This window comes from Mirounga angustirostris, unplaced genomic scaffold (genome assembly GCF_029215605.1).
Source record: "Mirounga angustirostris isolate CCGP_5_RB_7025 unplaced genomic scaffold, mMirAng1.0.hap1 SCAF_3, whole genome shotgun sequence".
Taxonomy (NCBI): Eukaryota; Metazoa; Chordata; class Mammalia; order Carnivora; family Phocidae; genus Mirounga; species Mirounga angustirostris.
This window is the reverse complement of record NW_026991711.1, coordinates 192,291,623-192,315,213: the sequence shown is the minus strand read 5'-3', so window position 1 is coordinate 192,315,213 and position 23,591 is coordinate 192,291,623. Positions and strand designations below refer to the sequence as shown.

Below are 23,591 nucleotides of genomic sequence, written 5' to 3'. Positions count from 1 at the left end.
GCCTCCGGGAGGCTCGGCGGCAGGGGCGGGGCCGCGAGGCCCGGGCCGCGTCCGGATTGGCTGCGCTTTGCGCTCGGCCAACCCTGGGGCCGGCCCCTGCGGGAAGCCGACTGGCTGCGCGCGGTCAGGTGACGGGGCGCGTCACAGGGGGCGAATCACCGAGGCCGGGAGGCGGGCTGCGGCGGGGAGGGCGGGCTCCTCCGCGCCGGGACCCCGAGCGCGTCCGCGGGGGCTGGCCGGGGTCGGGCCGCATCTCGGTGTCGGTGCAGCGCCGAGAGGCCGGGCCTGCAGGGTGACACGCAGTCGGCGGGAGGGGCGCGGGAGCCAGAGCTGAGTTAGGGCTGCCGGGGCTGGGGCGGCCGGGGAGCGCCGAGCGGGGAGGGGCCCGAGCTGTGGACACATGGCGTGGGAGCCCGGGCGGTGGGCACGTGTGACGCTGCTCCACCCTGCCGAGCACAACAGAAGTCAGGGCGCACGGCCGGCCACAGCAGTCGTTCGGTTTAACTGAGCCCGAGCACGTGCACCGTTGGGAGCGCCTTCACGTATTCACTGATTTAATCTTGGGGGCAGCGAGTGGGCACGGTTAGGAGGAAATCGAGGGAAAGCTCAGCATCTTGCCCAACTTCACACGGTAGTGAAGGAGCCAGAATTTGAATTCAGGAACGCTTTGCCAAGAAGTTGAAATTGGCTTTTCCAAGACTTTCTCAGTTTGATCTCCAGCTGGGGTCCAGAAGTTGTCTCTTCCAGCTCTGCAAGTCTCTGTATTTCTGGGTTCCTTATTTCCGTTCATTCTTGCTTGCAAACTGAGCTCATGTCAAATGTAGCCATAACAAAGGACACACCAAAAAAAATTTTTTTTAAAGATTTTATTTATTTATTTGACAGAGGGAGACACAGCGAGAGAGGGAACACAAGCAGGGGGAGTGGGAGAGGGGGAAGCAGGCTTCCTGCCGAGCAGGGAGCCCGACGTGGGGCTCCATCGCAGGACCCTGGGATCATGACCCGAGCCGAAGGCAGACGCTTCGCCGACTGAGCCACCCAGGCGCCCCCCCAAAAAATATTTTTTAAGATTTATTTGAGAGAGGGGCGCCTGGGTGGCTCAGTCGGTGAAGCGTCTGCCTCCAGCTCGGGTCATGATCCCGGAGTCCTGGGATCGAGTCCCACATCGGGCTCCCTGCTGGGTGGAGAGCCTGCTTCTCCCTCTCCCTCTGCCTGCTGCTCTGCCTACTTATGCAATCTGTCAAAAAAAAAAAAAAAAAAAGATTTATTAGAGAGCAGGACAAAGGAGCAGAGGGAGAGAGAGAGAATCTCAGGTAGACCCTGTGCCGAGTGCAGAGCCCAAGGTAGGGCTCCATCCCACAACCCTGAGATCATGACCTGAGCCAAAACCAAGAGTCCCCACTTAACCCACCAAGCCATGCAGGCACCCCAAGGACACACCAAAATTTAAGAAGCAAGGAGATACACGGAGCTTAAGGACAATCCAAAGAGGAGGAAAGGAAAGGGAATTAGGAAAGAATGTCCAAGAACAGATGAAAGTGTAAAGTGCAGCTGAGAGGACATGTGGAAAGTGTCTACCTTATAGGAGGATGAGGAGGCACTGATGCATTTAGTTCAAGAAATTTTAGTATGGCAGTGGGAAGAGGGCAGAAAAGTGTGCAGTGAGTTGAGGGATGGGTGGAACACAAAAGAATGAAGAATCTGGTCAACCCTTTCCCAAAGGTTGAGAAAGGAAGGAGGGAGCCAAAAAAGGGGGTACAAGATTAAGGGAAATATTTTAGAGCCTGAATGTGTTTATATGCTGAAGGGCGGTAGCTGACAAGGACACTGGAGATAAGAAAGAGCCAAAGTCCTGGAAGTGTTGAGAAGGCATGAGAGTAAGAGCAAAAGTGGGTGGGGGAAATTGAAAGGTAGGGGGCAGGTTTCCTTCTCTAAATCTGCAGGGAGATGGTGTGGATGGGAGCTGGAGGGCACCCAGGGACAGCTGACAATACGATTCATCTCAAGCCCTTCTTGGACCAATTAGGCAGTAGTTAGAGGGTTTGTGTTTCCGGGTGGATACAATGAGTGTAGTGGAGTCAGAGACCAGAGAGTGCCCACGTGGCTGGTGACAGACACCTAGACAGAACAGAGTACCCGCATACAGAGGACCAGCTGCTGAGGCAGCAATTTCCTCCTCACTCTTCCTAAAAGCTTATCTGGTGCAACAGGCCGCAGCCTCGGCTGTTCCCCGTGGACTGGTCAAAACAGATGCCACGGAGGAGGACCGGAAGGATGTCTTAAATACCTGAGATAAGGCTCAATAAAGACCAAACATTTAAGGAATGCCAGATAGTAAGCGCCACCAATAGGACTCATGCCTGAGGGCAAAGGTAGCAGAGCTATCCAAGTAAGTCTTTAAAAGAGGAAACTCGGTAAGGAGATAAGTGGCTGGTTTGGGTTTTTTTGTTTTTTTGTTTTGTTTTTTTTTTTTTTAAGGGCGTTATGAAACAACAAATAAAAAAAGATGTTGGACAAAAACTATAATCAAGTTTTAAAAACTCAATAGAGTTGCTGGGGGTTGGGGGGAGGGAAGAAGGAATAGAATACAGAGGATGTGTAGGGCTGTAAAACTATTTTGAATGATACAGGCATACCTTGTTTCATTGTTCTTTGATTTATTGTGCTTCTAAGATAATGGGTTTTTAATAAATTGAAGGTTGAAGATTTCAGTAAAGGAAGCCACTGCAGATGGGCTGGAAACAGCAGAACTGGAATTACAAGTGGAGCTGGAAGGATGGGACTTGATTGCTGCAATCTTGTGATAAAACGCAAGGGATGAGGAGTTGCTTCCTATGGATGAACAAAGAAAGTGGTTTCCTGAGACGGAGTCTAGTCCTGGTGATGATGCCGTGAAGACCGTTGAAGGGACAACAGAGGATTTAGGATATTACGTATGCTTAGGTGATAAAGCGGCCGCAGGAAGTTCTCCTGTAGGTGAAATGCCATCAAACAGCATCACGTGCGACAGAGAAATCGTGAAAGGAAGTCAATCGATGCGGCAAACTGCTGTCTTATTTTAGGAACCTGCCACAGACACCCCGGCCTTCAGCAGCCACCACCCTGATCCATCAGCGGCCACGAACATCAACGCAAGAACCTCCTCCAGCGAAAGGACTATGACTCGCTGAGAGCTCAGATGACGGTTAGCATTTTTTACCAATAAGGTATTTTTTAATTATTAGATATGTATGTTGTTTTTTTTAAGACCTAATTCTATTGCACACCTGATAGACTGCAGTATTGTGTAAACATAACTTTTATATACAGTGGGAAACCAAAAACTTCATTTGACTCCCTTTATTGTGGTATCTGCTCTCTTGTGGCATTCTGGAACCAAAACAGCAATATCTTGGAGGTATGCTTGTACTATCATAATGGATACATTCTAGTATATATTTGTGAAAACCCATATAATGTACACCAAGTGTGAACCCCCAGTGAAAACTATGGACTTCGGGTAATAGTGATGTGTCCGTAAAGGTTCATCAGTTGTAACAAATGTTACATTTGTGGGATGTCTGCAGTGGGAGAGGTGTGCATGTAGAGGGCAGGAGTATATGGGGACTCTACTTTCCACTCAGTTTTGCTGTGAACCTAAAACTGCTCTAAAAAATAAAGTCTATTTTTTTAAGTTTGGTTATTTATTTATTTATTTATTTATTTATTTGAGAGAGAGCACACAAGTGGGGGGCAGGGAAAGAGGGAGAAGCAGACTCCCCGTGGAGCAGGGAGCCCAAAGTGGGGCTCCATCCCAGGACCCTGGGATCATGACCTGAGCCCAAGGCAGACACCTAACGACTGAGCCACCCAGGTGCCCCAATAAAGTCTATTTTTAAAAAAAGGCAAACAATAGATGGGATGAATAGAATAGGCACAAAGAAAATTAGTGAGCTGAATGCCTGAGCATAAGAATGCTCTTAGATTATTGCTCAAAATCACAAAGGGATGAAAAATTTGAAAGAAAAGAAAAATCTATCCAATATAGTGATTTTCAACAGGGAGTGACTTTTCCCTCCAGGGGACATTTGACAATGCCTAGAAATAATTTTGGTTGTCATAACTGGGGGTAGGTGCTTCTGGGATCTAGGGAGTAGAAGCCACTAACATCCTATAATGCACAGGACTGCCCCACAACGACAGATTATCTGGGCCACAATGTCACAGTGCTGAGGGTGAGACCCTGGTGTGGTTCTACGTTGCCATTTTGTATCATATTCCTTCTGTCTGAGGACTTCGCTCAGAATTTCTTCTAGTGTTGGTCTGCCGGCATGACGTCATTCAGGTTTTGCATGCATGAGGACAGTCTTTATTTTGCCTCCGTCTTTGATACTTCCCCTAAAGAATTTTAGCTTGAATATTTTTCTTTTTTAAAAAAAGTTTTTATTTATTTATTATTATTTTATTTATTTATTTGAGAGAGCACACAAGCAGGGTTATGGGCAGAGGCAGAGGGAGAAGCAGGCTCCCCCCTGAGCCGGGAGCCCGATGCGGGACTCGATCCCAGGACCCTGGGATCATGACCCGAGCCAAAGGCAGACACTTAACCACCTGAGCCACCCAGAAGCCTCTTGACTTCTTTTCTTTTAGCAAAGATGTTTCTCCACCGTTTTCTCAGTCGCATTGTTTCCAATGAGAAATCTGCTGTCAACCTTCCTTATCTCTCTGCCCCTAAGTATCATGTGTCTTTATTTCTGGCCTGCTTTTAATAGTTCTGCTCTGTCATTATTTTTTAGCAATTTAGGGTGTGATTTGGTGTGAAGAGTGAGTTCCATCTGTGTCCCAGACATTTCGTCTGTCATGTTAGGAGATTCTAAGTTCTCTGTCAATTTTTCATTTTAGAAGGCAAAAGGGCCCCCTGGTACAGCATACCCTCCGCAGTGTTGTTTGGTGGCCTTGGTTTACGAGGTGCTGCTGGGGCTCCTGCTGGGCTGTCTCTCCTGGGGGAAAGAGGGTCTCAGGTCTGCAGGCATGAGGAGACTTGTCTGGCTGGGCACTTGAGGTGGTGGGCTTCCAGTGGCCTCTGGCTGCCCTCCAGCCTCTAGGTAGTGGACAGCCTCAGGCCCATGGTGGCCAGAGGTTTTGGGGCCAGGGGCTCATTGTAGAATTCCTTTCGCAGGTGCTGTCTGGCTGCCCTGGTGCCCCTGGACAGGGGACGGTAGTCTCAGGCTTACTGAGACAGAAGCTTCTGGGCTTGGCTGCTTGTGGCAGGTTCTGGATTTTTACTTTTTTGTATTTTTATTTTAAAAACAGATTTATTTATTTTAGAGAGAGAGCTTACACACGTTTGAGCAGGGGAAGGGGCAGAGGGAAAGGGAGAGAATCTCAAGCAGACTCCACGCTAAGTGGAGGATAGGATGCAGGGTCCTATTGCATGACCCTGAGATCATGACCTGAACTGAAATCAAGAGTTGGCTCCCTAACTGACCAAGCCACCCAGGCGACCTGGGTTCTGGATTTTAAAAATTCCTATTTGTCTTTGTTCTGGGATGCAGTTCATTTGAAATGACTTGATCCTTTTGAGGCTCGCTTTTAAGATACTTGGGTGGAACCAGGGCAGCCGTTAAGTCTATTTTCTTGTTACTGAGCTAGTACCCTCTGCACTGCACTGCGGATCACGGGTGGATCACAAATCCATTCTGGCTCATGGGAATGTAGACTGTTCCTGGCCTTGTGTGAACTCCAGGGGTCATTTCCTCTTCTCCTTTTGGGTGGTGCTCTTCCCCACCCTCAGGCAGTTTCCTCAGGTACACGTGCTGGTCAGTATCCAGGGGACAGTCTGAGAGGACCCCGCTGCAGGTCTCCAGAACTGGCTCTCTGTGCAGCCCTCTCTCCTGGGAACCCCAGCTCCCCTGGCCGTCCTACATAATTAGTTCACTGACATAAGGTCAGTGCCTGCTGGGTTCTACCTGGGTCTCCCCTTCCCTGGGCCGAGGCCAGGTGGTCTCGCTCCAGGTCTCACTCAGGGATCACCGTCCTTCTCTGCCTAGTGTCTGATGTCTGAAAACCATAGTTCTGTCTATATTGCCAGGGTTTGCTTGTTCAAATAGGAGGGTTCCCCAGTCCTGTCATCCCATCTTATACTAGTACAAGTGCCCTCTGTCCTTTCTGTTCTCTTCCTTCTGATGGCTCCTCTTTGTTGTTTTCTTCTGCACTCTGGGAGAATTTATCAAATTTGTCCCCACACCATCATCCATCTTTCCAGCATCTGTTCTGTCCTGCGGTGAATATGTTGCGGCTATGGTTTCATCCTATTGTCCTTTCATTTTAGCCTGTTGTCCCCTTAAGACTTTTTTATTCCAAGTCAAAGGTGCAATTCATTGCATTTTCCTAAATATGTGGTTTTCTCCCCTGGAAGTTTCTTTCAATCCTACATTCCATTTCCAACATCCTGTTGATCCTGTCTGCTCAGTATTTCTTCTTTGCAGAATTTTTTCACAATCTCACATCAAAAAGTGAACTTGTTAAAGCAGACTGTTCAGACTTGGTATCTGCCAGCTGATGGCTGGCAGTTTGCTTACCTGTGTGGCAGCAGATGCCCTCCTCAGCTGCTGTCTTGCTGGCCAGCATGCCCAGCTTCCAGTGACATGACTGTCTTGAGCAGACTTGCCGGTGTACTTGTGCTCTGAAGCTCCTGCTAGACTTACTCAGCATAAGGGGCTGCACTGTAGTAAGCTCTTCAGTTATTGTAGGGTGGCTGAGGCCATGTGCTCCTTATGCCACCTGACACCTGGGACAGGCAGGAATACATATGGAAGCCTGGGCAGAGTGAGGATACCCTAGGAACTGCCCATCTGACTGTAAGACAGGCTTCACAGTGCTGACAACACATGAACTGAATCTTGAAAGGAGCCCCAAGAGGGATGTGGACCTCATCACAAGGCACGGAAGCACTACTTTGAGGCTGGCAGAGTGGACAGATGACCAGTAACATGCACTCACACGCAAAGCACAGGGGGCTTATTCTGGAGGCAATGGGAAGACGTGGCTTGGTGAAAGGTTGTTTTAGAAAGTCCTCTGACAGCAAGGTGGGGAGGATGTGCAGAGGCCATCTCACCAGTTTGTCCTGGTCTCACCGGGGTGTTGCCTAGGTCTTCCTCCATCCTGCTGCTCTTCCTGCATCAACTGTGGTTTTTGTTACACATCACTGACTGGTCTGGCAAGGTGCACAACCACCACGGTGGGACCCTTGCTCACTGGACTCCACCTGCTCCCGATCCATTGAGAACCAGCCCAGGGAGACAGGTTTTCTCTTCCCTAACTTGAGGCTGAAACCCCTGAGGAATAGGGAAAAGGCTCTCTACCCATGGTGTTGCACCCACCTTATGGCTCCTCAACCCCACCCTGCTTGGGAGTGGGGGTGGGAAGGAAGGACACAGGTGAACAGGGCTATTGAGGTTGGAATGAATTTTTAGAGGTGTTTGGGAAGAACTGACGAGCACCAAATGGTGCATGGGAGCGATGAGTGGGGAGGCAGGTCAATGCAGTCTGACACTGAGATGATAAAAACCCAGCACTGAAAACCACAGCACTGGTGAGTCAGTCCTGAGAGGCCAGCAATGGAGCGGGCTGCTCGCAGGTATAGGAGTGGGAGGAAGCACTGCTGGGTGTGAACTATGGACCAAAGGGTAGATGCGGAGGATACACAAGGTGCTACGCCATCCCTAGCTAGTCTTTCCTGGCCACTGGCCCCTGACAAGCATTTACCCCACCCTCCCTGCAGTATTGGGGGCCCTGTCCCCAGTCTCTCCTCCAGCACTGGGAACTCTTGAGCAAGCACTGCTTCTTCCAGCTGGCCCTGACATAAGCTGAAAAGTGAACTTAGTGAAGAACTCTGGCTCAGTGAACTCGGCAATGAAAATGAATGAGCCCTAAAATGGTTCTTTTTTTTAAAAAAAGATTATAATTCAGTTCTTTATACAGCTTAACATGAATAAATAGACATTCTTAACAAGGCCAGGTCCCCAAATGCCTTCATCACTGGGCTTTCTGAAGAACTTTTTTCAAAGTACAGTTCTTTCAGTGGATCGGTTTTGGTAACCCATGGAAACCCAGGGCATGAGTGGCGCCTCCCAAGGGCAACATGGAACCCTCTGAATTAGCTGCTCTAAGCTGTCACTTTGTTTGAGGGAGGGCTATGGGAGGGAGGAAAGGGAAGTGACAGGTGCTCCCATTTTACAAGTTCTTTGCCAAAGGAAAAGTAAAATGTTATTTTGCTGAATATTAGCATTTTACTAGACATATTTTGAAGAATAATTGAATGTATTGCAAACCTGACTTTCCAAGGGGAAACATTTTTAAGTGGATGAAAGTGAAAACACTCCTGAACAGACTGTACCAGCTGGAAAAGAGGAGTCTTGTTAAAGACTGCAACTGGTGGCTAACCCATTTTACAGCTGGTTGGAATTTTACATTAAAAAAATTCTGGTTGATTTTGATAAATCTGCAAAAAGTCTGATTTCACAGGAAGTTGTGATTTTTTTTCACATTGACTTCTTTTAAAGAATGTGAGGAGTAACAGAGCAATCCTAGGGAACAGCGAGCGTGTCCTCTGAACAAGCGTAACACACCTTAGTGATCACTGCTGCCTGGGAAGGATGCTGTTGTCTCCTGCACCCATGACGGTGTGGAAGTCCGGGGGACTAAGGGCAGAGGAAAAATATGTCTGGACACTCTGAAACATTTAAACTAGTAAATACTAAGGTATATGTTCCTTTGAAAGACTATACATTCAAGGGGCGCCTGGGTGGCTCAGTTGTTAGGCGTTTGCCTTCGGCTCAGGTCATGATCCCGGGGTCCTGGGATCGAGCCCCGCATCGGGCTCCCTGCTCGGCGGGAGGCCTGCTTCTCCCTCTCCCACTCCCCCCGCTTGTGTTCCCTCACTCACTGTGTCTCTCTCTGATAAATAAAATCTTAAAAAAAAAAAAAAAAACTATACATTTAAAATACTTTAGCTACTGCAAATAGGCTGAACCAGCTCTCTACAAAGTTTTCTCACGAACTTCTGTACTGCAGGGACGGCCCTCGCAGGTGCACAGCCTGGCTTCATCTGTAGTCGGTAGAAATCATGAACAGCCCTCTAAGGCTTTCAGTGCAGGTCAAACAGGGGGTCTTGTTAAGCAGAACCCAAGGCACTGCACCCCGGGCCAGAGCTCCACAACAATCCCAATACAGTGGATGAAAATAACAGATAATGAGCAAGGGACACAGCCAGATCAGCACTTCACACTGGAGTCACACACTCGCCCTGGCTCCTTAGGAAGACTGCAAAGGGAGGTAACTTGCAGGTGGTGTGTTTGAGGGAAGGTAAGAGGGAAGATGCGAGCCTTTTCCTTTTGACAGGTCTACCCTGGAACTGTTTCCTTCTGGGTGTGCTTGAAAAACATATTGCTGACCTATCAAATTCTAAGCAGCAGAGCTATGGGGACGCAAGTGGACATTGGAGAAGTCCTGGAGCTTCACAGCCCCAGGGCCTGCTCCACTCCCGTCTGGCTCCAGGGCTGGCTCAATATAACCATCCCTGGCAGATGGGAAATCACCAACCATTATCGGTTGGTGGAACACATGAACTAGAACCAGAAGTGTTACTTGGACCTGAGTGGGAGGAGACCCCAAGACCCCAAAAGGCCTGGAAGTCAGGGTTCTGCAGCCACTAAAAGATGCATGGGCCCCACTGGCCAAGTAGGCAGCACAGTATCAGTTCTCCACTGTGACGGGCCAGGCTCGGTGTGTTCTGAACAAGATGGGGAAGGGGCAGGGCTCTGAGGGATTTCCACTGGACTGAAAGGGATGATCTCGTCATGCGGAAAGGTCATTTCTGAAGAATTACTGATCTCTGATAAGCGAAGTATTTCTCTGCTGTCAGAATTCACGACAGCTGTCCCTTCCACCCCTTTACCTACAATATGCATTATTTCCATTCAGCTGTGGGCACCGAGGTCACCTCCTCTCCGCCATCTGCACCACCAGCTGTGCAGCCTGGGAGCAGCCCGGGCAGCTGTGAGGCCCACCATGACTCAGGCCTGGGACTGCCCAGGCAGAGAACCACGTGTCCTGGGTCCCAGGGGCAGAACTCAGGTGTGTGGGCAGGCACCGAGCAGAGGCCAGCCCTGGGTCCAGCTGACCAGGTTCCTGTGACACTGGGCAGAGCTCCAAATAGAAGTGTGTAAGCTGCAGTGCCTCTCCCAGGCTTCAGGAGGGGAGGTTACTGTGGTCATCCTCACAGGCCCTGAGCCTCCAACATCCACGGTGCCCTTGATCCAGCCCCACTCTTCCTGCTCTGGGCACCAGTGTGGACCATCAGTCAGGGCCCCCCTCAATCTAACGGGTACAATTCCCGATTACAAATGGGAAGCATGGCCTACATTCGTTCCCTCCTGATCTCCAGGAAGACTGATCTCATAGTCAGAGATTGTATTATAAATTAAGAACAACAATCCAGACTGGGTAGATGGAAAGGGGGTGGGATCCAGAGGTCAAAGGAGGCTGTCAGTTAAACTTGAGTGTGCCGGGCAGGCAGCAGGTGAAAACCAATACATTTATTTTGCATTTGATTCCACTCGTTCAGATGTCTAAATGCTGGAATAAATCCATCTGCCCCCTTAGCGTTCTTGCTCGGAAGTGTACTGGCCTGACCGAATATGGCTACGTGCTGCTGCTGATTCCTGGCCCTCCACGGCCTAGGAGGCGCCCCCGAGACCTGGAACCGCAGCAGACTCAGAGGCCACAGGAATGGTCTCAGTGACATCAGACATTGGTGGGCTGATTCCCGAGGTTATCTGTCCTGTCCCTCAGGTCACGAGGGTCTGGCTCTCTGGCGCCGCCCACTGGCTCACAACCACAAGACTGCTGTGGAAACACCAAGCCCCCAGCTGCTCTGGGCTCCAGCCAGTTTCCTCTGGGCAGTATGTGAGAAAGGGCTCCCTGCCTTTTTTCTTTCCTTTTTCTCTTTCAAAAATCATCCAGATCTAGGGCACCTGGGTGGCTCAGTCGGTTGAGCGACTGCCTTCGGCTCAGGTCATGATCCCAGGGTCCTGGGATCGAGTCCCACATCGGGCTCCCTGCTCTGCGGGGAGCCTGCTTCTCCCTCTCCCACTCCCCCTGCTTGTGTCTCTCTCTGTCAAAAAAAAAAAAACAAAAAAACAAATCATCCAGATCTAGCTTCAAAATCCAAAACTTCCTCGCCCCATCTGGACCCAAAAGCAAGAGCTGATTTTTAAAAGCCAAATTCTTGTTTCATTTGGACAGAAGGAATAATGTGTCTTTCATGTTTTCTTTGTATTTCTCTTCAATAGTTGCTTGACCCAACATCTTTCTGTCTGCTCTATACAATGAAAATACAAACTAAATGAGAATAGAAAAAAATAATTAAAGCATTAAATTGTACAAATTACAAATCTGTTCCAAAATATACTTACATTAAATAAAATACGCATTTCAGTAAGAGATCTACAGTGAATGACTACGCATTCTGGGAAACTTCACGACATCTAGGCAGGGCCAACATCCGTGTGAGGGGCTAAGAGAACTGGCATCCAATCACAGTATGTAGCGGGTTTCTCACTGCTCCTCTGCGAGCTACACTGAGCACGTCATCAGGATCACTTGTGCGGGGAAGGATTTGGGGAAAAGGGGAAGAAGCAAGCGCTAGCCTCAATTCTGAGTTCATTACAACTTCTCAGGAATCTCTCAATAGCCTATACAGTACAGTTTCCAAAAAGTAAACATGTTAAGGGAAGCAGACAACTCTTTAGAACCCCAAACACATTTTCTTGCTGTATTTATGTGGGACTCTCCATCTACAATGGGCAGCCGTGAAGAGGTTCTTCCTCGGGACAGCATGGTCACAGGATGTGGATGACCCTGTGGGTCTGAGGGGAGCGAGGACTGGGGAGGGGGGCTCCCTCTTGGTTGAGGTTGGAGACAAGCCTACAACACACAGTCCGCAGCCCCACCGTCTCCTCCTCCTATCATCTGGCGTAACGCTTAATGTAGTCTTCCACTTTATTCCGGAAGTCCTCCTGTGGAGCGAGAGGGATCAGGGAGAGAAGAAAGAAGGGGGAGCGAGTTAGCGAGGGAAACAACACTTCCAGAACAAGTGGGACCCACCCGAGCTGAGGAGCCACTGTGAGCTCCTGAGAGCAACACGGAGGACCTGGCCTCCAGCCGCCCCCGCCTCAGCTGCCACGGCTGCAGGACCGTCAGAGGCCCGAGGAGCGGAGCACCCTCTCCCTACCACTCCAGGTGCCCGCTGTGTGCAGGACGCTGTGTGCAGGACACGGGGCCACTGTGCCAGGAGGGCTGGGGGTGGGGACCCAAACACAGAAGAACTGAGTAGACGGGAACCTAAGACCCTTCGTTTTGCAGATGGGAAGGGTGAGGCCCCGAGTGGTCAAGGTGGCAACGCAGGTCAGGACAGGGCTCTTGACCTCAACTGGAGATAAGTCGGAGCTGCTGTTCTCCAAAGACCCGTGTCCAGATCTGTCTTCCTAAAACAACCCCCCAGACCCTGCTGCCTATTTAAAAGGTGCCCACTTTTCATGGTGAAGTGCAGCCCGCCACCCGAGTGACCACCTTGCCCAGAAACGGTGGGCTTGCTGCAGAGCTCCCCGCCTAGGCATCAAGCAGAGGCCACCTGGGCACCCAGCCTGATTCCTCTGGCGACAAGAGGCAGTGTGGCCCTTGGTGTCTCCAGGCCAGTATGGGCAGGAAAGTGCCACAGGTGTGCCCCTCAGGTCTGTTCTAACATTAGGACCTAAGTTCCTTGGCCTTGCAGGACTGGGCAAGGCCACATGCGCCATGAGGGACTTGGAGCTTGCCCACCTCAGAACACCTGCATTCAGTGCTCAGGACACTGTGATGTGACAGGTGGAACTCAACCCTCTTACTCCTCCAACACGGATGCTGGGTCACTGACAGCCATGGGGTCACACTGCTTCAGTCCCATCACGTGACAGGTACCACCACGGGCCGCACGGTGCAGAGAGCTCAGCAGAGCCCCTGTAGGCGCGGTGCTGGCTGCGCCCTCTTGTGGCCAGTCCTTGCCCGGAGTGGCGCCTAGAAGGGGGTGGCCACACTTAATTCACATGGTGACCCTTCCAAGGTCAGGGTGGGTTCCTGGTTTTAAGGTCTGAAAATGGTTTGGTGGTTTGCTTGCCATCTCAGGTGAGGGAGTGGAGAGCTGCTGAGCCTGTGCTTGTGGACAGGACTGCGTTCAGAGGCTCCCACGAGCCCTGACTTGGCCATTTCCAAAGTACCCAGAAGCCAACAGTACCGTCAGCGGCTAAGGAGCCTGTGGCCACAGGATGTGAAGACCCCACAGGCACTGCTGCCCCGTCCTGCCCTCAGGTGCTCAGTCTCACCCCGGACGAAGCCCAGGGCCCACGGCCCCCAGAAGCCCTCTGTGCTCAGGCTCCCTCCTCTGCCTGAGGGCCCACAGAGCAGGGCCCACGAAGACCACAGACTCTGGGGCCAGACTGCTTGCCTGGGTTCACATCTTGGGCTCTGCCCCTTCCTGGCAAGTCTCTTCCCTCCATGGTGGCTCTGCCTCCTCAGCAGCAGATCAGGGATGGTAAGAGTCCCTCCCTTGTGGAGATGTCAGGAGAACAAATGCACTCTGGGAGGCGGGTGGGACAAGGCCTGGGAGGGCCGCCCAAGACTGCCACTGCTCTCACGTCACCGCCGTCCTGCACCCCAGCTCTAGTCACGCCGGTGTCCATACTCCTCCCTCAATACCCTGAGCACATTCCAACCTCAGGGCCTTTGCACCACTGTAATACTCTCCAGAATACTCCTGCCCACTCTCCATTTGGTTCACATCAGATCTCTACTCACATCTTGTCAGAAAGGCCTTCTCTGAGCACCCGACATCAAACAGCAAGACCCATCATTGGCCCCCCTGGCCCCTCACGTTATGTTTGCTTATCTGGGCTCTACCTCTGCCCACGAGCATGGCCGCTCCATGGGGACAGGGACTGTCTGTTCATCACTCTATCCTGAGCATTTGCACCTCACCTGGCACTGAAGTGGCCCCAGTCAAACTTGGGATGAACCATGAGCACGAAATAAAGTAAGGAGAAAGTTCAGTAACTGTCATCATGACTCAGCATGAGGATGGGGTGGGGCTGGGGCACTTCTTAGAAGTGGAGGCATCACTATCTGGAGGATTTTAGGTCCATCTTACTGGGGCTAACAGTTTATAAATGCAAGTCTTCCCCTTATTTCATACAAAGAGCAGGAAGCAACCTTCGAAGAAAAATAAAAGGATAGACAATTTATAACAGGTCTTTCTCCACCTGGCCCTCTAAGAGTGGACCCATCATTACTGATTTCTTTCCCTGACTCGGCTTACAAGACACATCGCTCAGCGGGAAGTCCATGTCAGGGACAGTTACCGGTGGAGCTGCAACGTGAATGGAGCTGCCTGGAAAGGGGCGGGGCGGGCAGTGGGGGGCAGGAACACACCTGCTTGTCATCGCAGTGGACAAACCAAGGCTCTGCGGGGTGGTGCAGGGGGCTGACTGCTGCGGGCGGGCGGGAGATGCCGTGAGAGCAGCCGCGGGCGCATCTGCGGAAGACCTCTGCTGCTACCAGCCCCTGTGCCTGACCAGAAGCACCCACTGACCCTGCAGTCCCACCACACGGCTCACTGGTCCCGCTGTGCCTGCCGCACGGTTTTGTGAGCCGGGGTACGTGCCGGGTGACGCGGTCCTCCCGGGGCCCGCTCTCTGGTTGCAGTAAACATCACACACAACACATTTAACATGCCCCCCCTCTGGCACACAGCAGGTCTCACATAAACATGAGCACCTGCTCTTCAGCTCGGTACTGAGAACCAGGTCGATGGCACTTAGAACTTCACAGATTCAAGGGAGGTGCTGGGTAACGGCCTTGGGTGGCTGATTTCTGGGGTGGGGAGGATTCACAGGAACACGGTTCAGAAAATGAAACTTGAGGCTCTATGACTAAACCAGGTTAGCCCTGCAGGGCTGTCTGCTGAGGCCTAATGGCTAACTAGCCTGGCTCCAGGTGAAGCTGCATAACCTCGAACAGCCTTGTTCTGATCCCAGACGCCCAGACTGCTGCTCCAGCTCCTAACACCTTGTTCATGCACCTTTAAGGATGTACGTAAAAGGGATATTTATTGCATTATCATTTGTAGTTGGAAAAAAAAAAACAACATGGGGAAAACCTGAGTGCCGACCACTCAGAGAATGGTTGAAAAAAGTATGGTAGAGCCACTAAAAAGTTAAAAACAAACACCAAAACAAAAATAAAAAAACTGAGAATTAATAATAAACAACAGGATCCCATTATTTTGGACAGAAACCCAGTGGGCTTGTGAGTGCAGAGGCACGCTGGATGGACCTGGGGGTGTGAATGCTGTATCCCCATACTGTTGTTAAGGCAAAGTAACAGCGGCCTGTTTTAAATCCCTCAGACTGAATTCTACTAGGAAATCACATCTAATAGAAACACTTCTGCCTGACCTTGGGTCAAATACTTAACTGAGACTACTCACATTTATCACAACACATTACTTACCAACTGCTTTCAATTCCAGGTGTGGACCCACCATTCTCAGCCTCGTATTTATCTGAGCAAGAGCTTGTAATCATCTTTTTACCAAACCCATCCACCTCGAACGCTACCACTAGCTTACCTTGTCCCTCAAATGATGTTCTGCAGCTTCAATATTCAGCGGATCATCAAAATTCAAAAGATCCTTAAAAAGAGAGAAACTCAAAGTAAACAATGGAAAGAATGCGTTTTTCGGCCGTCACAAGTCTTCATTTTATGAGCCAGATGACATAACTCTAATCAGCAAACAGGAGAAGCTAGAGAGTGGAGAGATTCTATAACGGATCATGGTTCCTGGGACAGAAGCGCACAGTCTGTGTGGGTGTTTTCTCAATGTTGGTGAATGGCGGACTGAAAGATCATGATGTTTACATACAACTGTCCAAAGTTCGGTGAAAATGGAGGTTAGCGATCACATTAATTCCTAAAGCTATTATTATGAGCATTTCCAAATAAAAATCCCATTCTTTTTTCCTCAGAAATTCTTCTAATTTGTGATGAACATCTTTGCCTCTCTAAGTCTCTGGTTTCCATGCTGACCTTCTCTTCTCTTTACATTTTGTTATTCCCCTTCACAGCACTGCACTCATACCCAGCAGGGATGGCGTTTGGAGCCTGAGGGCGGACAGCGCCAGGAGGACCCTGTCCCCCAGGCCTTTCTACCTTAGAAAACCCGGGGGTGGGCGGTGGGGGGCGCCTGGCTGGCTCAGTCCTTGGAGCCTGCAACTCTTGATCTCGGGGTTGTGAGTTTGAGCCCCATGTTGGGTGCAGAGATTACTTAAAAAAAATAAAATCTTAAAAAGAAAACCCCGGAATGGCTACTCCCCTCTCCCTGCAAGAAACACCATGGACTTCAAATCGGAGGCCATGCCGTATCTTTATACTGCCTATGAGAAGTCATTGCTTTCCAGAGTCACTGATGGTCACTGTAAAGACAACAGGAGAAATGTTAAATCTGGGGACTGTATTTCTGATTTGGAAATAAATATGGGGTATGACCAATATGTTACAAATAGAGCAAGGAAAATTCTTAAGTCTCTATGATCTCTATGATCACTTGTAAAGTTGAACAATTAGACTTCAAGTCCTAGAAACAGGCAAAAATATGAAGCACATAGATGAGATACCCAGTGCATATAAAGACCACCAGACACACAAAACTCTTTACTTTCCTTACCATATATCTGACCTAAGATGAATAGATTGGCTGGAATAACCAGTAGAGGCTTCATCAGCAATTCTGGTTGGCCCTCTAGAATTTGGAACACTGGAGGGACGGGGACTACACCAGATGAAAGGCTAAATCAGTGAAGGCAGCACGAACTGCTGGGCAGATTTTAAATCATGCTGCAGCCTTCACAGCTCCAGAAGTAACACCGCGCACATCCATGAAGAAGCCAGAGCACGATCACAACAAAACGACGGCACTACCTTCCCCGGGGGAAGGGAAGGCCCGAAGCCGGGAGTGCTGGGCTTGCTGCTGGTGCTCCAGGGGTCACCTGGGACAACAGACGAGAAGGCCAAGGGCGGCAAGGCCTTGGGGGTCTAATTTTGAGGCTCTGCTGCTTTCATTTTGCTGCCAATAAGAGCAAGCGCACCGTGGCCTCGGACAGCAGCCTGGCCCCGGGCGCCGGCGCCTTGTCAGCACACCTGCCTTAGGCCAGGAAGCTGCCCCTCCAACGACCCGCCGTCCTGCGGGCTGGCCAGGGAGGGCTCCTTTTCATGGAGGGCCGAGTTTCATCAAAAGTAGCACAGGTCCCCGCCCCACCCCATAGACAGACCCTTGAAGCTTATTTCTTTTAAAGCTCTTTTACGGTCAAAGAGCAAAAACTCAAAAGACTAATATTGTATTAAAAAAATCCAAATAGCAGCTTTTAGCTTCTCCCCGTGTCTCCCTCTGCCCTCCAGCCCCTGCCTGGGATATGCTGTTTTCTGCAGACAGCAAACTTCGGCAGCCCGTCACTGAGGAGACAATGGTTCTAAGGTTCTGGGTTTGTGAAAAGCCTCAAGGTCAGGTGACCACACGCTCCTTCACCCAAACCAGGACACCTGGGAGGGCAGAGGGCTGCTAGCGAGGGCAGACATGGAGTGGGGCCGGGCCAGGCGCCCCCAGAGGAAGAGCCGCCCACGTGAAGGAGGCTGCAGCCAACGAAGAGCCCCGGCCCCAGCCCTCCCGTCCCTGACGGCCTCCCCATGTGCCACCCCAAAGCCCCCCCCAGTTCCCGTCTCACTGTTCCTCTGCCTCATATAAATCCGACAGAAAGGAGGAGTTCAGCGTGTACAGGGTGCTGTTTTTAATCCCTCTAGGTTACCCTTAATGTGATGTTTAAAGCCAATAGTCAGAGGATTCAAGAAAAGCTTGGGATTCTGGTCAATATACTTACAGTAAACAAAGAGTTTAATCCCCAGACAACATCCTGGAATGAGAAAGAAAGAAGAAAACAAGTTTTAGGCTCCTGTGCATTTAGTGTTTCAAACCCATGACCAAGAAATACGTACTGTGTCAGGTCAGAATTTATCTTTAGCATGCTGTTTTCCCTAAGACAGAAACTTAAAACAACTTCTCTCCAATATGACAACAGGCTCTGGGAAATTTGGAGATGAGCAGTCACAGGTAGAAAGACAACATAAAATGCCCTCGGAACCCAGCCCAAGGAGCCAACGGGCTGTATCTGCTCAGGGCAATCCCACCTTACATCACCTCGTGCTCGTCATCTTCCAATACAGTTCGGGACTTCCAAAGAGTCCTCTTTACAACAAAATCTGTTGTTTCTGCATCTGTGTCCTCTTGGGGACTGCATATAAGCTAATTACCCACATCCCACAGGCCTCTAACAATTTTGCTCTAATTACTTAAAAAAAAAAAAGTGGAAGACTGATAAACACTTCCTACCTAACATTCAAAGATCAGAAATTCTCATTAAAATAAAATGGAAAACCAGTGTGTTCTCTCTGGACTGACTTGTCATCTGTGACTCAACCACCAATTCCCTCTCAACATTCCTCGTCATCAGCTCAAGTCTTGTCTTTTTTAGGCTGCTACTCTGCTAGCTGGCAATTTTAATCACCGCCTCTGCTTTGTCCCAGCCATCCACCCGTGTCCTTCTGGGGTGAGCTGAACCTGGGGCCGGAGCTGGCAGTAAACACATGCTCTTTGTCTGGTGGAGAGGTCGGACAGACAGGCATGTCAGCAGAACTCCCACAGAAGTGTTCCCACAGAGGACCCAGCAGGGAGGAGAGGCTTCCCAGAGGAAGCAGGGCCTGCCGGGTAGAAGGACGACAGGAGGGAGCACCTTCTAGGTAGAAGGACCCCTGTGCCGAAGCTAAGTCCGAAGTGGGCAGGACATGTCCAGGGTGTGGTGAGAAGACAGGCCGGGCTCCCCATGGCAGTAGAGACCACACTTCAGAAGGATCCAGTCAGGCCTGTAGGTCTGCAGTGTCCTCTGACTCTGGGGGAGGGCCCCAACACCTTCCCTGTGTTCTTCTCCCAAAGTGCCCACCTGGAGATACCCAACGACAGTGCCTACACGCCAGAGTTTGCAGCTGTTGCCCATGAGGTGTGGTCACGTACAGAACTAGACCTGGCCCAGAACCAGTGTAGTCACTGGTGGGCCACTGTGACCCATGCATACCTCTCCGGGCCTCAGTGTCCTCCTCTAAGAGCAGTGGGGTTGCCTAAGAGCAGGGAGTGGGAGTGAGGACGGTCTCTAAGAGGTGAACCAGGAAGCTGGCATGTAAACAATGAGGTCAGTTTATCCGCAGAAGCTCTTTCAAAGGCAGGGCCTACAGCGTTAAACTGTGAAGGATGGTGGGTAGAGAAAGCCCGGCACACGTGTGCAGGAGGGCCCAGGCCTGTTCAGGTCTATTCAGGCTTCCCCTTGTGGCCCAAAGGACAGCATCCGATGCGCATCTCCAGCACCAGCCATGCTTATGTTTTGTGTGTTTGGCACAGAGTTCGACTTACAAATGGTTTTAGTTAGGATGACTTTTGTAATCCATGCATGACCAAGCCAAAGTTAACACATGTGTAAAAATGTTGCTCTTCAGACAAAGACAGAGATGGAGAGGGGGAGACAAAGAGGAAGATGGCCTTGTGCGATGTGCCAGGCAGTGTGCGAGTGTCACAAACTCGCTGCTTTGACACCTTCCAGGTTGACCTGGCACGACTGTGAAGAGGAGGACACAGTCACCAGGGAACATGGGCCGGGTCTGGACGAGCACGCCTTTGTGCCGAGTCCCGGGCTGAAGAGAAGCGCAGGCTGGGAACCCAGCTGCCCTCTGAACCCAGGACCGGGAGGGCGCCTTCTGGGCAGCATGGACCCGGCACGAGAAGGGCAAAGGCTCTGATGACTGCGTGGACTGCTTCGTTACCCATCAGAAACTCCCAGCAGGAGTCAGGCAGCCGGTCACCACAAAGTGAACACTAGCCAGAAGTCCTGGCTGCTTCTGACGAAAAGCTCAGGCAACAGGAGGAAACTGTAGGTGTCCCACGGATACCACAGCAGAAAAGCCCTGAGCTGAAGCCAGAGCTGGCGGCCTCATGCAGCGCCCGTAACGTGCAACCCCAGAACCGACTAGAGCCTACACCGCAGAAGCAACTGGAGCCACTTGTTTAGCCCCGGCGGCTCCCCTCTCCATCGCCCTCCCCTGGGTGGGGTCCTCCTTCAGGGCATACCTGTCTGGGCTGCCACCCTTCCGTTGTCCAGGCTAGCTCCGGGTAACTCGGAGCAGACGGAAGCCACATCTGCCCTCTCCCTCCTCCCCTCTCCCCACCCTGACAGCTCTCGTCTCCTTGGAGAGTGAGGCATCCCACAAGACTGGGGGACAGAGAAAGGGAAGAATAGAAACTACACGACCTGAAGCACAAATGGTAAAGCGCAGAGGGCAGTGAAGATAACTTGAATCCCCACTGCCCCGAGATGAACTGGGGGCAGAGGAACCGACCGGGGCAAGTGCTTGGCCAAGCAGCCCCTGGTGGGCAGCAGGGGGCAGGGTGTGCCCGGCCACGTGGGTGGACAGGACAGCAAGGAGACTGGTTCGCAGAGGGAGAGGCCTCCAGGCCGGGGCTGTGCTCAAGCGCACTGCACTCTACCTTTAATGTCCTTGTGGGAGCCCAGCCGGTGCCGTCAATCGAATGTTCTCTCAGTAAACTGAAACAGACAGAAAGGCACAGCGGTCAGCAAGGGCAGCCTCCAGGCACAGGAGCTGCAGATGTGCTGAGCCGCCGCCGCCAAGCCCTCTGGGCCCATGGCTCCTCTTCAGGACATCTGCTTTCTCCGGGCCCCACCTCTCCCCTGGTGCCTCGCAGGCCCGTCTCCCTGCAGGAGGCCATCTCTACCCCTAAGTCTAATCTGTTATGCCATGTTTATTGCTTGTACACCCAGGTCTTTAATCCTGCATGCACAAGAAGTTCTAAGCAAGAAGAAAGTATGGTTAAAATAACATACAAAGAACACTTGTCAACTTAATATTCAGAAAATGACAACTGATGCTTAGAACTTCCTATGTGTTTCAGCATGATCCTAACCTCACGTAATGCCTCAACAACCCATGAGGGAGGTGCTGCCATCTCTCTAATGCAGAAAAGAAAACAAGGCACAGAGCAGCAAGGGCACGGGCCTGGGGGACAGTCCTTCAAACCTGGGCAGCTTGCCCGGAGATGCAGGTGAACACGGATGACAGCTCCTAGCACACATTCTAATACCTTGTTTTTGTTTTGTAAAAAAAAGTTCAAAAGGGAAAAATGAAGGATAGAGGTAGATTAACACAAAATTCTGAATGGTCCTCACCAGTGGGTGGGAGGACCATGTTCAGAAAAGGTGCACATGCGCTTTGGAGGTACTGTGAGGTCCTATGTCCTAAGGTGGACCCGAGGGCCACTTCCATCCCTGTTCCATCAGCTGTACATGCACATTACACACTCTTCACAGAAACGATTATTCCACACTTGGAAAAACGAGAATTTATCGCCAAGTTTCCTTCTGGGGCGAAATCAGTTTGGCACTGTTGAGCTGTATCCTGCTGCTCCTTCGATGGTACATAACAGTTCCTAAGCTCACACGGCAGCGCCTGGCTCTCTGCACCTTAACTGTTACTGTGAAGAGAAGTTCTGGATCAGAGCGTGTTCAAATTCCCGTAAGTCAATTACGATCAGGAGAAAATATAAATATCCTATAATCTTAACTGCCCATGAAGATCAGTTAGAATAAATAAAACCTTAACTTGACCACTACTACTTACTTTGAGCCTTAAGAACAAAACAAGAAAGAAGAAACCGACATCTCCACCCTGCAGAGCCCCAGGCCTTGTTGACAGGAAAGCTCTGCAACTTCAGAGTAACCATTCGGGAACCATGCGCCAGGTCCTGGAGGTCTATATGACCCAGTGAGAGGTCTCCTCACTGGGGTAGGGACAGGAATCTGTTCAGATTGTCCTTGTCCTTTTCTCTGACAGACCTCATCACTATCCTCAGCCATCTACCTGTTCACTTGTTCAATGCCTGTCTCCCCAGCAGCTGCCAAGCCCCACAAAGCAAAGAATACCAACTGCTCCCACTGCATCTGGGCTTGACCACCATTAGCTGATGGCGGAGGGGGCAGCTTCACTGGCTGAGCAGGTAGTATCCTCTGACCCCTGTCAACACACAGCCAGAGCAGGAGGGCTCTGAACCTGGAGGCCAGCTGTGCCCACCCAGGGCAATGGCAGATAAGGGGGGGGGGGGTACCCATAATCGGGCAGGCTGTGCCCAGGGCTGCAGGCCACAGGTCTGGGCAGAGTGACACTATGGAGGGAACACACTGTCACTGTGCAAGCTCTAGCCCAGCCTCAGCAGGTGGCAGGCCCTCAGAGGGTACCAGGCAAGGGATTAGAGAGGGTGCCTCAGGGGCTACACTGGAATCATGGGCCCCAGGAGAAAAAGTCTCAAGTGCAACCACCAGGGTCCTGGCCCGGAGCCCTCTAATCCCACAGACACGGCCCCTCTCACCTCTGACCCTGAGCCAAAAGCAGGCGAGGGCCCCTGGTGGGAGCAGAGCAAGCCTCACAAAGAGAGGTAAGTGCCCTGTGTACTAGACAAGGCCCCACAGAGCACCAGGCACCGGTCAGAGCTGCTGAGTGAGGAATCCAGGTAGATGCTGCCTGGCGGTCACTGCAGACCAGGAGTGGCTGGCCCAGGCTTGTCTTTCTCTTTATTCAGGAGATGCCAGGATTAGTCAGTGGTACACTAAGCCCCTGCTGGACACTGTCTGGTTTTCTCCAAAACAATGAGGAGGTCTTTGCACTTTAATCTGGCACATTATTTCCCACAAACAAATCCCTACAAGTGCAGCTGACAAATCCAAGGGTAAATACAAGTTAAATGTAGACTTTATAGCTGATATATAGGTATATCTCCCATGATGTGAGAGAGCCTGTTCTTTCCCTTTCTCTCTCTCTCTCCTTTCTCTCTTACCCCCCCACCCCCCACTGGGTATTTGCTTTTGCTCCGGGCAATATGAGGAGTGGTGAGCGGCATCTCATTGTTTCCATGAGCCTCTCTCCGGCTACTACGGAGACCAAACATCCCTCAGGTGCTTACCACCCACCTGTAACTCTCCTATGAGTCACTACTTGTACCAGGTGCTCGGTTTTCCTAGTGGGTGTGTCTGTCTTTTTCATCCTAATTGGCAAAAACCTTTTACACATGAAGGATGTAACCCAGCTGATCTTTTCTCTCTCACTTTTATGTTTTGTCTTTTTAATTTTAATGTGGCTAAATCTATCAATGATTTTCCTTTAAGGCTTCTGGCTTTTGCTGCTGGCTGCTGCCCACTGAGTTCTCCTCACACTTTGCTAATAATCTGATTTCTCAGAAGACAGCAAAAGTGATGGAGAGAAATTCCTGCCCTGGCATTAACTCTGGTGGAGGATAGGGTGTGACAGGTAGGGCGTGCGGTGGACTCCCAGGAGAGCAAGCACCAGCGATGGCCTCAGGG

The 23,591-nt window shown here is 50.9% G+C and overlaps 1 protein-coding gene across 2 annotated transcripts in view; it reads right to left on the bottom strand.

Moving 5' to 3' along the window:
- Positions 1-11,387: 11,387 nt before the first annotated feature.
- UBE2F (ubiquitin conjugating enzyme E2 F (putative)) overlaps positions 11,388-23,591 on the bottom strand; it is a 54,798-nt gene continuing 42,594 nt past the window's right edge. For both annotated transcript variants that reach the window (XM_045867641.3, XM_045867640.3), the window contains 4 exons: positions 20,711-20,768; positions 18,003-18,035; positions 15,701-15,763; positions 11,388-12,059 (listed from right to left, as the gene is read on the bottom strand). In XM_045867641.3, the coding sequence (XP_045723597.1) occupies positions 12,009-12,059; positions 15,701-15,763; positions 18,003-18,035; positions 20,711-20,768 (205 nt within the window). In that variant the 3' untranslated portion in view covers positions 11,388-12,008. The remainder of the gene's footprint in view (positions 12,060-15,700; positions 15,764-18,002; positions 18,036-20,710; positions 20,769-23,591) is intronic.